At 40.1% G+C, this 17765-nt stretch overlaps 1 protein-coding gene across 1 annotated transcript in view; it reads right to left on the bottom strand.

Moving 5' to 3' along the window:
- The window catches only part of appl2 (adaptor protein, phosphotyrosine interaction, PH domain and leucine zipper containing 2), a 109213-nt gene that overhangs the window by 32540 nt on the left and 58908 nt on the right, over positions 1 to 17765 (bottom strand). The window contains exons 4-10 of the mRNA XM_060914418.1: positions 14254 to 14325; positions 13771 to 13858; positions 13479 to 13520; positions 13337 to 13395; positions 11873 to 12019; positions 9579 to 9661; positions 2810 to 2962 (exon numbers count right to left, since the gene is read on the bottom strand). Of these exons, the coding sequence (XP_060770401.1) occupies positions 2810 to 2962; positions 9579 to 9661; positions 11873 to 12019; positions 13337 to 13395; positions 13479 to 13520; positions 13771 to 13858; positions 14254 to 14325 (644 nt within the window). The remainder of the gene's footprint in view (positions 1 to 2809; positions 2963 to 9578; positions 9662 to 11872; positions 12020 to 13336; positions 13396 to 13478; positions 13521 to 13770; positions 13859 to 14253; positions 14326 to 17765) is intronic.

Raw genomic sequence — 17765 nt, 5'->3', positions numbered from 1 at the left:
TTAGCCTAACCTGCAAGTCTTTGAACTGTGGGGGAAACCGGAGCACCCGGAGGAAACCTACGCAGACACGGGGAGAACATGCAAACTCCACACAGAAAGACCACCATCAGCCACTGGGCTTGAACCCAGAACCTTCTTGCCGTGACAGTGAGAACCACTACACCACCGTGCCGCCCTAGTGTACAATCTTGAATATAAAAGTATTTGTTCTAAATGTTTCAAAATTATAAAACCCTTTGTCTAATTTCTAATGCAGGGAAACCCCCCCAGATATTTTAATGTGGTCTCAGACTTCTGGATCCCACTGTATGCATATTATAATGAGACCATTAAATGCAGTCTGTCTGTCTCTCTCCCTCTCTGTATGTTATATAACATTTATATATACACTACCGTTCAAAAGTTTGGGGTCACCCAGACAATTTTGTGTTTTCCATGAAAAGTCACACTTTTATTTACCACCATAAGTTGTAAAATGAATAGAAAATATAGTCAAGACATTTTTCTGGCCATTTTGAGCATTTAATCGACCCCACAAATGTGATGCTCCAGAAACTCAATCTGCTCAAAGGAAGGTCAGTTTTATAGCTTCTCTAAAGAGCTCAACTGTTTTCAGCTGTGCTAACATGATTGTACAAGGGTTTTCTAATCATCCATTAGCCTTCTGAGGCAATGAGCAAACACATTGTACCATTAGAACACTGGAGTGAGAGTTGCTGGAAATGGGCCTCTATACACCTATGGAGATATTGCACCAAAAACCAGCAGCTAGAATAGTCATTTACCACATTAGCAATGCATAGAGTGGATTTCTGATTAGTTTAAAGTGATCTTCATTGAAAAGAACAGTGCTTTTCTTTCAAAAATAAGGACATTTCAAAGTGACCCCAAACTTTTGAACGGTAGTGTAAAATGTTACATAAAATTGTACACACAAGACATTGCACAGTTGTGTGAAGCTATTAAGTTTATCTTCAATTGGTGAACATGTTTCATGAGTGAGTGAAGCAAACGAGTGAAAATATTTTCAACACAAGATGCTAAACTTCATATCTTGGTCCCACCGGACACAGCCACAAAAAACACCCCGCAAGTTAAAAGAATTTTAATTTTGAGCTGATTCACCATTTTGACAACACGTGTCAAGTCAGCGGGAAAACACTGGGAGTGAGGGACGTCATGGGAGTGAAATACCAGGAAACATGTCGCTCAGATCTATGATGGATTTCATATGAAAAATGCGAGTTTTTCAACACGAGAAGATAAACATCTCTTTAATCCAACACGTGATGTTCGTTGTATTATATAGACACAAACAAATAGCATCCAAATTTATCAAAATAATTCGATTTCCTCACGAGTGACATGTTTATGTCACGGTTTTGGGTCTCCATGTCCCAGATGTAGCTCATATGAAAAATATGAGTGGTGTATTTCCCACTAAAACACTTGTTTCCATCTTTTTGTTAATTTTTATATAAAATCACACACACACACACACACACACACACACACACACAATATAGTGTGTGTGTGTACACAGAGAGACTGTCATTTCTCTAGAACAGTTCTTGACAGAATATGAATTACTGCAGTTGTCGAATATGGCCATTAACTGTATTTCTATTATTTACTACATTAACAGTCAAAAGTTTGTACACTCCTACTCATTCATAGGTTTTTTGACTATTTTCTACATTGGAGAACAATACTAAAGACATCAAAACTATAAAATAACAGGGAAAATACATAAAATAATGTGCGAAACAAGAAGTGTTTAAAAATGTGTTTCATATTTTAGATTCTTCAGGCTAGCCGGCGTTTACCTTTACGCCTTGTACACCATTATCTTAACCAGCTTCATGAGATAGTCACCCGGAATGCTTTTCAGTTAACAGGTGTGCCTTGTCAAAAGTTAAATTCGTGCAATTTCTTGCATTCTTAATGCGTTTGCAATCGAAAAATAAATAATACAGTAAATAGCCCTATTCCCCAAGTGTAGTAATCCATTTTATGTCAAGAACCGCTCAAGTAAGTAAAGAGAAACAACATCCGTCATTATTTTAAGACATGAAGCGTCTTTTAATTCATAAAACCAGTGAGTTAGACGGTGTGTCCAAACTTTTGATTGTATAACATTTACGATTACAAATGGAGCTGTTGGAGTTAAAGAGCAGAAAGGTATATTGTGGAATATACAGTCTTTAAATGCATTTGAGCTGTTAAAAGATACGGAGATACCTTTACTGCTTAATATTAAATGTACAACAGAACACTTTGCCTTAGGACTTTCTAAAAATTTAAAATTTATTCCAAATAGTTATTTTTTTAACCTGTTAGGAGGGAGGATTTTTTTTTTTTTTTAAATAAAGAGTTCTCTATGAAGGCTACATTCTTCATAGAAAGTAAGGTACAGTTATGATTACTTTAGAGTGGACTGTTACCCAGGCCTACATTTTTTAAAGAATGTGCTGGGACTGAAAATCTCAGCAACCTTAACAGTAAAAGTATTTGCTGATCACACTGGAAAAGTCTGTGTGTGACACTTACCATTAAAAGGTTTGGAATGTTACACAGCAACATGTTTACTGGTTAATAACATTTCTTTTTCTAATAGTGCCACTCCTCACATGCCGTTGCATGAAAAGCAGCTGGTTAGTGAACAGAAATAAACTGCAAGGGCTAGGCATATACACACACACAAAACTACTTTGTGCATCGTTCAGTTCTTATGAACACTCATAAAAATTTAATGTGCTTCCTAACATGACACACTGTGTGAGAAAAATGTAAGACAAGAACTGCATACTTCCTAATGTTGAGGTAGCCTGCTTTTTGTATGAGTGTGCGGTTGACCGGTGTTGGATCTTGGTCAGGCATGTAGACGACATCATCCACTGACAACAGCTCTCTCTGAGACATTCGCATGCTCTCTGCCTCGGCATCCAACTGCGCCTGAACACTTCAGAGAAACAGAGACAAAATAACTAAAAAAAAAAAAAAAAACCCTGGTCATTAAATGGTCATTATTTACTAAATAGTGTTGCATATGTTATTATATTTCTCATCTCATCATCTCTAGCCGCTTTATCCTTCTACAGGGTCGCAGGCAAGCTGGAGCCTATCCCAGCTGACTACGGGCGAAAGGCGGGGTACACCCTGGACAAGTCGCCAGGTCATCACAGGGCTGACACATAGACACACACAACCATTCACACTCACACCTACGCTCAATTTGGAGTCACCAGTTAACCTAACCTGCATGTCTTTGGACTGTGGGGGAAACCGGAGCACCCGGAGGAAACCCACGTGGACACGGGGAGAACATGCAAACTCCGCACAGAAAGGCCCTCACCGGCCACGGGGCTCGAACCCGGACCTTCTTGCTGTGAGGCGACAGCGCTAACCACTACGCCACCGTGCCGCCGTTATTACATTTGTAAGACATAATTGTAATTACACTAACTACATGATGTAATTGCATTACATATGCTACTGCACCGTGTACTGCACTGTGTAATTACACAGTATTTATAATTACATTGCACAATTACAATGAAACTGCACAATTATAAGTAACACTAATTGTAAATACAATATGTAATTTTAATTTTATTATAATTACACTACACAGTACAACTACATTGCACAATTCTGGCTGTAATTATACAATGCAATCACAATTCAACTGTATTTGACACTAATTGCATCATAATTGCATTGCAATTGTAACTAACGTAATTGCAATATAATTTTTAAAATACATTGCAATTGTATTGTACTTGCATTGTAATTACAACTACAAATTAGCAATCGCAACTACATTGTAATTACACTGTACTTACATTGTAATGGTCTTGTAACTAGTTAAATTGGTCTTGGACTTGCATCTCCAATTACAATGCAGTTAAAGAGCATGTCCAATGTAATTACGTACAATGCACCATATGTAATTGCAATGTAATTTGCATGTCATTACAAATTAATTATTGTAATTTCTATACAATTACATATTTGTATTTACATTGTAATTTTAATTACATTGTACATTGCATTGAACATACATTGTAATTACAAGTAAATTACAATACAAATTGGAGCACTAATTGCATTATACTATGCAATTACATTGCAATGTAATTATGTAGTTACAATGAAACTACAAATACTGTAATTGTAATTACATTGAAAAATTACATTGAACTTACATTGTAATTACACTAATTGCAATGGCATTTCAATTACATTGTAATTACTCTACAATTGTAATTCAATTACATTGTAATTATGTTGTAACTAATTACACTGCAATTGCATACAATTGTACATGTACAATTGATTGTAATTACAAAGTAATTTGAAATGTAATTGTAATTAGAATACAATTGGAATTCTTACATTCTAGCTGCATTGCATTGTAATTGCATTGCAACTGTACAATGTAATTACAATTCAATGTCAATTACAGTTAATGCCATTACAATACAACTGTTACATTATAATTATACATTATAATTATTATTGTATATACAAAGACGGTGGAAGATTTTGAAGAGATGCTCAGAAATGCCCCAGTGCGTCTTCAAGAGTACACGTCACACTTAATTCAACAACCGCATCTTAGAATGACCAACTGCACCAGTGGAACTTTGGGACTCAATAGCTTCCCATCTGCCCTGAAGATTTCCAGACCGTAACTGCATAATTTTCGATGTAAATTTTTTTAGCGCTGAAACTAGGATTGTATTTTGATAAGAAAAAGCTATGCAATTACAATGTAATTACAATGTAATTTGTGACCACATTGTAATTACAATGCAATTACAATCAATTCTCAATGTAATAAAATATTTACAATTACAGTTCAATCACAATGTATTTGCAATTACAATCCAATGTAATTCCAATTTTAATTACACTGAGTTGATAAAATTGCTATCAGAAGTCAATCACACTACAATTTAATTACAACACTTCCATAACATTAATTACTACAATTAACAATGCAACTGCATTTACTTTGCAATGCAATTTCAAAAATTGTATAATAGCAATTACAATTTGTAATAAGTATAATTACATTTCACTGCACATTACATGCAGCTTAATAATCCATTAATAAGACTAGTATTATTAATACTCCTACCTGCTCATACTTATGGCTCATAAGCAATTTCTATTTGTAATAACAGTGTAATTACATTATTTCACTGCACATTACATGCAGCTTAGTAATCCATTAATAAGACTAGTATTATTCCTACTTATGGCTTATGGCTCACTTATGGTGGTGAAAAAGTGAAAGTCTTCTTTCGTATGATGTATACAAACTACACAAGCTACAAAGTCAAATCCAGGGAAGATATCCAGGCAAGAGCACCATCAGTTGTTCTGGCCAGCTTGTTGAATCCCCCAGTGAAATGCTGTGTGTGGCAATTATTCACAACGTGGCAAGTTATCTGGTCTTGCTAGCCACAGTTGCAGGCACAGCTGTCTGCATCCCCCATTTATGCAGACGGTGTCCTGTCTTGCATAGAGTGCACATATGCAGTTCAGTATCTGCCACTGCTTACATGGGAGGTTGAACCCATTTGGCTTCACTGTGGGATCTGCACTGGTGGTGTGGTCCCCGTTGGAGGTAGCATATGCCCATGCGCTGTGACATTTGGTCTTGACGTCAAAGTTGTCCAGAGATTTAAAAGACAACCAGACAGGCTTGCGAGAATTTAAATGTATGGTTGTTGAGGTCATCATGTATGGAAAGGTCAAGGTTGGTGTCGATGGCAATTGTGTCCATCATTCTTTCCTTTCTGCATATATTGGAGAGAGTGATGTGAGAAAGGACAGGGAGCCATGGAAGGGGAGTTGATTTCAGTGCCCCTGTGACCACCCACACTGCAGAGTTTCAAGACTTTGTCAACTTGTTTGGTATGGCAGCTGTTGGCCCAGGTTGTTGAATAGTACTCTGCTGTTGAGTAGATTCGGGCTAGATTTGCAGTGCAAAGGGTGTTTACCTTGGATCCCCAACTGTTGCCTGCAAGCTTCCTGATGTTCCCCTTGACTTCAGTTTCTCCTGAAAAAGAGTAAACTAAAGCTAATCTAAATGGAATTCCTCTCTGATGAAATGAGGCAAGTAATCAGATTTTATACAAAAATCAATATACACTTGCCAGCCCCCATACTAATATTGGGTAGGACTCGACTTTGCTCTCAAAACAGCCTCAAATCTTCATTTCATGTATTCCACAGGATATTGGAAAAATTCCTTCAAGATTCTGGTCCATGCTGACATTAATGCATCACCCAGTTGGTGCAGATTGGTCAGCTGCACTTTCATACTGTGAGTCTCTCATTCCACCACGCCACAAAGGTACTCCATTAGATTCAGACTAGTAGTTATTGCCCGTGAACCTGATTTCCTCTGAATGGTGCTCTAGCAGAAGTCTCTGGTGAGGAGCGCTGATGGCAAGGTCCCATACAATCAAAACTCTCAGGTGAGTCGGGGAGGAGATTCCCTGCTGAGGCTGCACGCAGTGCGTTTCCCTATGGGAAATGAATAGCGTGTTGTATTAGCATGAATTCAAATTTTTGGAAAATTGAAAAAAAAAATGTCTTGGGCCCCTCTGGAGTGTCACCAATCCATGTTCAAAGTATGGAGTATGTGCATCCAGCTGTATCAATTTGCATAGGTCAACAGACAGACAGCCTTCCTTAAGTAGTATCGATTCAGTGATTGAGTACAGTGAATCTGTACACTTTGGAATATGCTGCAATATTATGCTGGAAGTAGCCATTAGAATATGGTAAACTGTCACCATAAGGGATACATGAAGTCAGCAACAATACTCAGGTACGCTGCTGCATTCAAATGATGGTTGATTGGTATCAAGGGTCTCAGTGTGCACAAGAAACCATTCCCCACTTTTACACCACCAACAGCCTTGACAAGGCAATTTGGGTCCATTGGTTTCCATCAAGATGGCACGGTGGTGTAATGGTTAGCACTGTCGTCTCACAGCAAGAAGGTCCTGGGTTTGAGCCCAGCAGCCGGCGAGGGCCTTTCTGTGTGGAGTTTGCATGTTCTCCCCGTGTCTGCGTGGGTTTCCTCCGGGTGTACCGGTTTCCCCCACAGTCCAAAGACATGCAGATTAGGTTAATTGGTGGCTCTAAATTGACCGTAGGTGTGAATGTGAATGGTTGTTTGTCTCTGTGTCAGCCCTGCAATGACCTGGCGACTTGTCCAGGGTGTACCCCGCCTCTCGCCCATCGTCAGCTAGGATAGGCTCCAGCTTGCCTGTGACCCTGTAGAACAGGATAAGTGGCTACAGATAACGGATGGATGGATGATTTCTGTCAAATCTGGACCCTATATTAGATCAGACCAGGTGACAATGTTCCAATCTTCAACTGTCCAGTTTTGGTGAACCTATTCCACATGCTGCCCAAGATTCTTGTCCTTGGCTGAAAAGAGTAGAGCCCGATATGGTCTTCTGTTGTTGTAGCCATTCCACCTTGATTGTTTGGCATAGGCTGCATTTGAGGTAACCTGTAATTCTCCACCTCAACTTGTAATTTCAACTCATTAGCTTAGAGTAGTCTTCTCAATTACCATTTCCTTCCCTGTTTATGCAGTGACTTCAAAATCAACACAGCCATTCACACTGGGGAACAGTGTAAAGTCCTCCCATGCCAGGACCTGGTCTTCCCAGGCAGTCTCCCATCTCAGTACTAACCAGGCCCTTAAGGCACATTGGGTAGCACCAATCTCTGCTTCTATAGCCCTCAGCCTCTCACCCATTATACAGCTAGGCTTACAGTGAGTGTTACTCTTCTGGTAACTGCAAGAGTTTGACTCACCACTCACACCTGTATTGCAGCGTGCCTTGCCATATGGCAGTCGGTACCTTTTTTTGTTTGTTTGTTTTTTAAATGATGGTCTTGGTATGACCTGACTGCGAGTAGCACTCATGATCTCCCGGTTGAGAGGCGGACACGCTAACCACTAGGCTAACTCACAGTACATACAGACAGTATTTGGTTAAATCTATAACACTGGCTATATTAAATCACTGTTTGGAGGTCATCATCTTTTGGCTGCTCCCGTTAGGGGTTGCCACAATGCATTTGTTCCGCATATTTGATTTGGCATAGATTTTACACTGGATGCCCTTCCTGACGCAATCCTTTCCAATCCATCCGGGCTTGGGACTGGTGCCAAGTATGCACTGGCTTGTACAATCCCAGTGGCTTTACCGATATTAATGCCATCACTATTGTTAACAACTAACATGGCCAGCTTGCTGCTAATGTGAATCACTATTTTCTACTGTTGTTGCTATGCTGCAATTTCAGTCCAGAAAACTGCTTGGAAAAGTTCACTACAGTACAAGAGAACTCAGGCCTTTAATTGAAAAAGTGCACCCAATGTAACTTTTGATAAGTCTTACGTGCATGAATGCCTCTGTGTTTCGGGAAATTGTGTTATTACAACTTGCAAATGACCAAGTACAAAGCACCAGGAACGGAGCAATATTGTGATTGTGCATTCTGAGATGCTTTTCTGTTCACCACAGTTGTAAAGAGTGGTTACTTGATGTTATTACTATAGCCTTCCTGTTAGCTTGAACAAGCCTGGCCATTCTCCTCAGAGCGGGATCATCAACTCTGCTTCCACCCTCAAAACAGTTGCATTACTGGACGTTTTTCACACCATCTAAATGTAGACTGTTGCTAGAAATCAAAGATTTTCAGCAGTTTAAAATACTCGAACCAGCCCGTGTGGCACCGACAATCACAGCATCAACCAAGATCACATTTTTTCACATTCTGATCTTTGATGTGAACATTAACTAAAATTTTTGACCTGTACCTGAAGGATTGTATGCATTGTGCTGCTGCAACAGGATTGCCTGACTGCATAACTTCATGAATGAGTGGATGGTGAGTGTATTTGCATACGGTACATTCTACACACATGCATCATGATCCTCGAATGAAAACCATACATTTGAACAGATTTTAATGAGTTTTAGGGTGGGTCCAGCATATACGGGGCATTAAATTAATTATCGGGATGATGCAAGACGCAAATGCTCCTTCAGAGACATTTGGAGAACATTGTGCCGAGACTAATAAAAATGAGAATTTAAGACAGCAGCAATGCGATTGAAAACTCTGTACCTGCTGAACTAACGCCAGGTATGTGTTACACTCAAAGGTTTCTTTTTGTTATGGTAATATAACAAGAATTAAAATGTTCCTCCTCGTATGTAAACAAATGTGATCTGGATTACATACGTATAAAAGGAAGTGCTCATGTTTGGGCTACAAATAAACAGTTCAGTAGAGCTCTACAATGGAATCTGAAACAAGATCACTCAAATGAAGAAAAATGTAAAACTTGCAAATAAAAATGGAATATGTAAAAACATCACAGGATTCACAATGTTACCAGGCCACCACTGTCAATAAGAATTGTTCATGACATGCCTGGTTAAAGGTTAAATTACAGACACAACAACCCATGATAAAATGTCTATAAATATCTTGCATAAACTATCCTTTGTAGGATCATTTACCTCTTAGTCATACTGCTCACAGACGCCAGGAAACTGTCCATTTTCTTGGAGACGAGTTCTATCCCTTTCTTAAAGAAGCTGATCTGCGAGGAGAGAGAAGCCCAATTACAGCATGGATTAAAACAGTGTTCAGTGTCTCAAGGCACTGAGAGGCAATAATGTTTTTCATGAGATTAACTCCAGCTTTGTTGTTTATGAAAGTGAGTGTTTGCATCAACTAAAGTAGATGCGTTTTTCCTGACATGTTGTAAAAATGGTCAGTTATTTGCAAAAATCATGAAGTATCAACTTAAAATTTTTGGTGAAACTGAAAAATTCCACACAATCAGCGCTCTCAGTGAAGCGGTTTGTGGCTGGGGAACACATCGCTGTACTCGAACACCCTCCCTATTCGTACCACTTGACTTTTTTTTCCTTTTCCCGAAAATCAGGTCTGCACTCAAAGGAACCAGTTTTGAGTCTGTTCCAGAAGCGATGAAGAAAACAGAGCTTGTGAGATAACTAATGAAACAAGACTTTCCTGTACTGCTTTAATCAGTGGAAAACCAGAACGCAGCAGTGTGCAGTTACAGAAGATGAAAGGAATTGAAATTTATGTTTTCTTCAGTAAAACTGAATTATAGCACCCTTCTTATTTAACAGCCACACCTCATACAGTGGTGCTTGAAAGTTTGTGAACCCCTTTAGATTTTTCTATATCGTTCTGCATAAATATGACCTAAAACATCAGATTTTCACACAAGTACTAAAAGTAGATAAAGAGAACGAGTTAAATGAGACAAAATATATACTTGGTCATTTATTTATTTATTGAGGAAAATGATCCAATATTACATAGCTGAGTGGCAAAAGTATGTGAACCTTTGCTTTCAGTATCTGGTGTGACCCGCTTGTGCAGCAATAACTGCAACTAAACGTTTCTGGTAACTGTTGATCAGTCCTGCACACCGGCTTGGAGGAATTTTAGCCCATTCCTCGTATAGAACAGCTTCAAATCTGGGACGTTGGTGGGTTTCCTCACATGAACTGCTCGCTTCAGGTCCTTCCACAACATGTCGATTGGATTAAGGTCAGGACTTTGACTTGGCCATTCCAAAACATTAACTTTATTCTTCTTTAACCATTCTTTGGTAGAACGACTTGTGTGCTTAGGGTCGTTGTCTTGCTGCATGACCCACCTTCTCTTGCGATTCAGTTCATGGACAGATGTCTTGACATTTTCCTTTAGAATTCGCTGGTATAATTCAGAATTCATTGTTCCATCAATGATGGCAAGCCGTCCTGGCCCAGATGCAGCAAAACAGGCCCAAACCATGATACTACCACCACCATGTTTCACAGATGGGATAAGGTTCTTGTGCTGGAAGGCAGCGTTTTCCTTTCTCCAAACATAACGCTTCTCATTTAAACCAAAAAGTTCCATTTTGGTCTGATGTGTCCACAAAACATTTTTCCAATAGCCTTCTGGCTTGTCCACGTGATCTTTAGCAAACTGCAGACAAGCAGCAATGGTTTTTTTGGAGAGCAGTGGCTTTCTTCTTGCAACCCTGCCATGCACACCATTGTTGTTCAACGTTCTCCTGATGGTAGACTCATGAACAATAACATTAGCCAATGTGAGAGAGGCCTTCAGTTGCTTAGAAGTTACCCTGGGGTCCTTTGTGACCTTGCTGACTATTACACGCCTTGCTCTTGGAGTGATCTTGGTTGGTCGACCACTCCTGGGGAGGGTAACAATGATTTTGAATTTCCTCCATTTGTACACAATCTGTCTGACTGTGGATTGGTGGAGTCCAAACTCTTGAGAGATGGTTTTGTAACCTTTTCCAGCCTGATGAGCATCAACAACGCTTTTTCTGAGGTCCTCAGAAATCTCCTTTGTTTGTGCCATGATACACTTCCACAAATGTGTTGTGAAGATCAGACTTTGATAGATCCCTGTTCTTTAAATAAAACAGGGTGCCCACTCACACCTGATTGTCATCCCATTGATTGAAAACACCTGACTCTAATTTCACCTTCAAATTAACTGTTAATCCTAGAGGTTCACATACTTTTGCCACTCAGATATGTAATATTGGATCATTTTCCTCAATAAATAAATGACCAAGGATAATATTTTTGTCTCATTTATTTAACTGGGTTCTCTTTAGCTACTTTTAGGACTTGTGTGAAAATCTGATGTTTTAGGTCATATTTATACAGAAATATAGAAAATTCTAAAGGGTTCACAAACTTTCAAGCACCACTGTATATAAACATTTATGGATAAAAATGTAAGATTCTTCTCAGACCTGGGCTTGTGTGTATCCCAGCATGGGTTCCAGCATGGCTACTCTCTTCCTGTACTGTAAGGCATTAAGAGCACAGTAATACTGCATGGAGGCCTGATGCTGCTTCCTCCGACTGTATGCCACCTCACCAACCAGCTCCGCCTTCAGCTGGGGAACACACACACACACACACACACACACGTGGGGGTACACATAAATGCACAAAATGTTATATCAACTCTTTATTTATATTCCAGATGATACGATAATCACTTTCTTTTACAACAATGATACTGAAACCTTGAGTATCACCTAACGATCCTCATCCCACATCATTTTATTTAAAAGCTACTAAGCTTTAGAATACAAGGTGTTTCAAAAAATTTGATGTTGAGATGTAAATATCCCAGAAACTACAAAGTCTAGGCAAATGAAACTGAACAGGCTTCCTCAAAATTTGAATGCGAAATTCAAAAAGGTATGTGGATTCCATGAACAATTTCACAAATTTTCAAAAGCCCAGTGGCCGGCGAGGGCCTTTCTGTGCGGAGTTTGCATGTTCTCCCCGTGTCCGCGTGGGTTTCCTCCGGGTGCTCCGGTTTCCCCCACAGTCCAAAGACATGCAGGTTAGGTTAACTGGTGACTCTAAATTGAGCGTAGGTGTGAATGTGGGTGTGAATGGTTGTCTGTGTCTATGTGTCAGCCCTGTGATGACCTGGTGACTTGTCCAGGGTGTACCCCGCCTCTCGCCCATAGTCAGCTGGGATAGGCTCCAGCTTGCCCGTGACCCTGTACAGGACAAGCGGCTACAGATAATGGATGGACAAGAATTGGCAAAAAAGTTATTCGACTGTGAAATGATATCAAATTTTTTGAAATGCACTGTATTTTCCTTTAAACTCAAGCATACATCCATAAAGCACTTACACTGTAAATATAACAAATACAGGTATAAATATGATAAAAATCCTAATAAAGTGAAAACTCGTATGCAGTTCCAGATATAAATTTCTTTTCTCATTCAGCTCCAGTCTCTCCAGGTTGGAGATATTTTTCTATAGAACCAAAATGAGACATCCCCTAAATGATTTGGCCTGTATATTCTTTGCTGGTGGTTTCATTTTCTTTCCAGATCATGCAGCCCTATTTGTTATACACTTCTCTTCTGTGCAAGAGCCCATGATTATTTGGTCCAAGCAGTAATATTTACAATGCCTCCTAACACAATATGCTGCAATGTCCTTTCCACTGCATCCTAAGTGTCAAAGGTGAGCTCTAACTACAGCTCGTCTAATAACATCCCCTTATTTACATATTGCACAGGAAACATGAAGCACAAATCGCAGATTATTTACAAGGTGCAAATTCAAGTGTGAGATTGGATTCGTTGTCCCGATGCAGAATGCAACATGTAAATGGGGGAATTTCTGTATTTACACGTTCCTCCTGAGTACATAATAGAAAACGCGAGATTGAATTATTTACTCTCTCATTCTCCCTCCTCTTGGGTAGTCGGCTGTACTTGATCATGGCCGCCTCGTGCTCTAAAGAGAAAGAGACGAGAAAGAGGATCACCTAAAAACGAATCATGATTTAGATCCGATTCAAAGCAGTGTTCTGGACTTACCGTCGGTGGCGATTCCAAATATCTCTTTCAACGTGCTTATTTCTGTAAAAATGAAACATGAAAGAAACTCAAGCATGGCGTGGGGGGGGGGGGGGGGGGAGAACAAAAAAAAACCCCTTCAGATTATATCAAATGTAACGATTAATATGCTGATTGTGAAATGTGATTATTTTCTGTTGAAAGCTTCAGCGCAGATGGTATGCAGTAGACAGAAAATGTCGTTATGCTCCATGTCAGAGGGACACGTTTAATTTATTTTAACGAGGGTTTAATGAGTGCAACACTACCATACCGGTCAGGTCCTTCTCCCTGAACTGCACCATGGGAAACACCATGCCATCAGCCATCTGGGTGGCCAAATCAACATGCAGAGAGTTCAGCTGAAAGATTGAAAGAGACAGATGGAAACGTTACAATGGCTGCGATGATATAAGGGGGATGATATAACCAACCCTCTTCACACCCTTTCTGAAAATAAAATCACACTGTGATAGCGGGGGGGGACCCAAAGGGAGTCCAGGTTTCCAGCCAAACACCATCTGAAATATTGACCTTGTTGGCAGGGACAACACCTCGCATCTGTTCGCTCCCTCCCTGCTGTTACCTCACAGTGTCTCCACCTGCGCTCCTGCTGCATGTCCCCACCCACCTCAGCCTACCCACCGACACACACATGCGTTTATGGACTCAACATAGCTTTGCACAATTGCTCAACTAAACTCAAAACCCGAGCGCAAAGCCAAATAAGCATACACACAGCATGTAGTGCGCTCACCTCTTCCATGATTTTGGCGAAATGTTGAAGCGTGCTGATTACCTCTTCATCTCCCTTCCCGAGAGCAAAGTTCTGCAACATCAAAGAAAATGACTTCAACTCCAAAAACACTGAATAATTTAGCATTCAGCTGTCAAGACAGTCATTCGGGGCACGTTCATGTCCTCAACAACCCTGTGAACTGTGGCATGGAAAAGTATATATGCGGTATATTGTACAATGGTTGAGCTTTCACAAATGTGACCAAATGCGCTATGCAAGTAAGGGCTCCTTTAAAGTGGTAGCTAATAACGTAATACCATATCGCGAGCTTCTTAGCCAGGTTAACCACATTTATACAGACTAAATGAAATAAGTATACAAGCAAGTACGTACAGTGCCTTGCAAAAGTATTCATCCCCTTTATGTTTGTCCTGTTTTTGTCGCATTATAAGCTGGAATTAAAATGGATTTTTGGACGGTAACACCATTTGATTTACACAACATGCCTACCACTTTAAAAAGGTATAATTTTTAATTAATTTATTTTTTATTGTGACACAAACAAGATGAAGAAACAGAAATCTGGAGCATGCATAAGTACTCACCCCCTTTCGCATGAATCCGCTAAATAAGAGCTGGTCCAACCAATTCACTTCATAAGTCACATAATTAGTTGATTAAGATCCACTTGTGTGCAATCAAAGTGTCACATGATGTCTGTATAAATCAACCTGTTCTGGAAGGACCCTGACTCTGCTACACTACTAAGCAAGCAACATGAGAATCAAGGAGCCTCCAAACAGGTCAGAGACAAAGTTGTGGAGAAGTATAGATCAGGGTTGGGTTATAAAAAATATCCCACGGAGCACCATTAAATCCATTATAGCAAAATGGAAAGAATATGGCACCACTACAAACCTGACAAGAGAAGGCCGCCCACCAAAACTCACAGACCGGGCAAGGAGGGCATTAATCAGAGATGCAACAAAGACACCAAAGATAACACTGAAGCAGCTGCAAAGACCCACAGCGGAGATGGGAGTATCTGTCCATTGGACCACTTTAAGCTGTACACCCCATAGAGCGGGGTTTTATGGAAGAGTGGCCAGAGAGAAAAGGGGGAGGGGGGGTATCATTGCTTAAGAAAACACATTTGGAGTTTGCCCAACAACATGTGGCAGACTCCTCAAACACATGGAAGAAGATTCTCTGATCCAGTGAGACTAAAATTCATCTTTTTGGCCATCATGGGACATGCCATGTGTGGCACAAACCCTGTGAACACCATTCCTACAGTGAAGCATGGTGGTGGCAGCATTATGCTGTGGGGAATGTTTTTCATCTGCAGGGACAGGAAAGCTGGTCAGGACTGAAGGAAAGATGGATGGCACTAAATACAGGGCAATTCTGGAGGAAAACCTGTTTGAGTCGGCCAGAAGTTTGAGACTGGGATGAAGGTTCACGTTCCAGCAGGACAATGACCCTAAACATACTGCTAAAGCTACACTGGAGTGATTTAAAGGGAAACATTTAAATGTCTTGGAATGGCCTAGTCAAAGCCCAGACCTCAATCCAATTGAGAATTTGTGGCATAACTTGAAGATTGCTGTACACCAATGCAACCCATCTAACTTGGAGTTAGAACAGCTTTGCTTTGAGGAATGGGCAAAAATCCCAGTGGCTAGGATGTCCTAAGCTAATAGAGACATGACGCAAGAGGCAGCTGTAATTACAGCAAAAGGTGGCTCTGCAAAAAGTATTGACTTTGGGGAGTGAATACCTATGCACACCCCAGATTTCTGTTTTCCTTCATCTTAATTATTGTTTGTGTCACAATAAAATCATGTAGGCATGTTGTGTAAATCAAATGGTGATAACCCTCCAAAAGAAAAAGACATTTAAATTCCAGCTTGTAATGCAACAAAACAGGACAAACACCAAGGGGGAGGAATACATTTGCAAGACACTATATATGATCGGTGTGATTTGTTCCTTCAAAAAAAAAAATTATAATAATAAATTAATAAAAATAAGGTCATCCATGCACACTAAATAATCTGCGTAGTAAAAACCACCACACAGATCTCACCTCTGTTAGTGGGTGTAGTGCAACATGCGGTGGGATTCGAAACAAGTAGTACAAGCTTAGGGATGAGCAATATGACAATTTTAGATCTTGAACGATTTAAAACTTATTTTAAGAGCCATGTGTTACTTTATAACCAAGAGCAGGCATTTTTTTTTTTATTGCGCAACAAAGCAGCATGGATTAGCTAAAAAAACAAAACAAAAAAAAAAAACCCCACACATTTTTGTTCTATGGAACCGCTGGATTTTACACAAAAAGGACAGCATATATAACGACTGTTTGCAAAATATACAAAGGCAAGATTTACTTGGTTTAACCACCAAGAAAGTACTCTGAGTGTGCCAAAAGCCAGATAACATGGAGAGCACGAGTGCAACAGCGTAGCAGAAAGAAACATGGCTGAAAAAAATAACACTCATTTGAAAATGGCACAACTTGTGAGAAAACAAGTAAGAACTGAAAAGACATTTATGCCGTGAGATTTTCCCCGGACACAGACAAAGTTTGGACACACCTAATTCAGTAGTTCTTTATTTCTATTAATTAAGAGACACTTCATATCTTAATGATGGATGTAGTTTCTCTTTACTTAGTTGAGTGCTTCTTGACATATGAATTACTACAGTTGTGGAATAGGGTTATTTACTGTATTTGTATTATTTACTATTTACTGTTTGATCTCAAATATTTTTTTTAAATAGAACAATTCATGGGGCAGCACGGTGGTGTAGTGGTTAGCACTGTCGCCTCACAGCAAGATGGTCCGGGTTCGAGCCCCGTGGCCGGCGAGGGCCTTTCTGTGCGGAGTTTGCATGCTCTCCCCGTGTCCGCGTGGGTTTCCTCCGGGTGCTCCGGTTTCCCCCACAGTCCAAAGACATGCAGGTTAGGTTAACTGGTGACTCTAAATTGACCGTAGGTGTGAATGTGAGTGTGAATGGTTGTCTGTGTCTATGTGTCAGCCCTGCGATGACCTGGCGACTTGTCCAGGGTGTACCCCGCCTTTCGCCCGTAGTCAGCTGGGATAGGCTCCAGCTTGCCTGCGACCCTGTAGAACAGGATAAAGCGGCTAGAGATAATGAGATGAGATGAGGAACTCCCATATGGCCTTTCATTTGGCACCATGATTTTTGACCTTGAGTGACCTTAAAAGGTCAAACTCAAGGTCACGGATTTTCAGAGAGCTGTTACTTGAAAACGGTTGATGGTAGACAGCTATTTACCATCATCAACTTATAGGAACTCCCATATGGGCTTTCATTTGGCACCATGACCTTTGACCTTGAACGACTTTGAAATGTCAAACTCAAGGGTCATGGATTTTCATAGGACTATAACCTGACAGCTGATGATTGAGAAATATTACCGTTATCAACATATAGCAGGGGTGCCCAACCTTTTTTGACCCGAGGTCTACTTTTCAGTAGCCAACCCCTCCGGGGTC

This window comes from Neoarius graeffei, chromosome 2 (genome assembly GCF_027579695.1).
Source record: "Neoarius graeffei isolate fNeoGra1 chromosome 2, fNeoGra1.pri, whole genome shotgun sequence".
In the NCBI taxonomy this organism is placed as follows: Eukaryota; Metazoa; Chordata; class Actinopteri; order Siluriformes; family Ariidae; genus Neoarius; species Neoarius graeffei.
The sequence above is the reverse complement of the archived record's forward strand: the minus strand, read 5'-3'. Positions and strand labels throughout refer to the sequence as shown.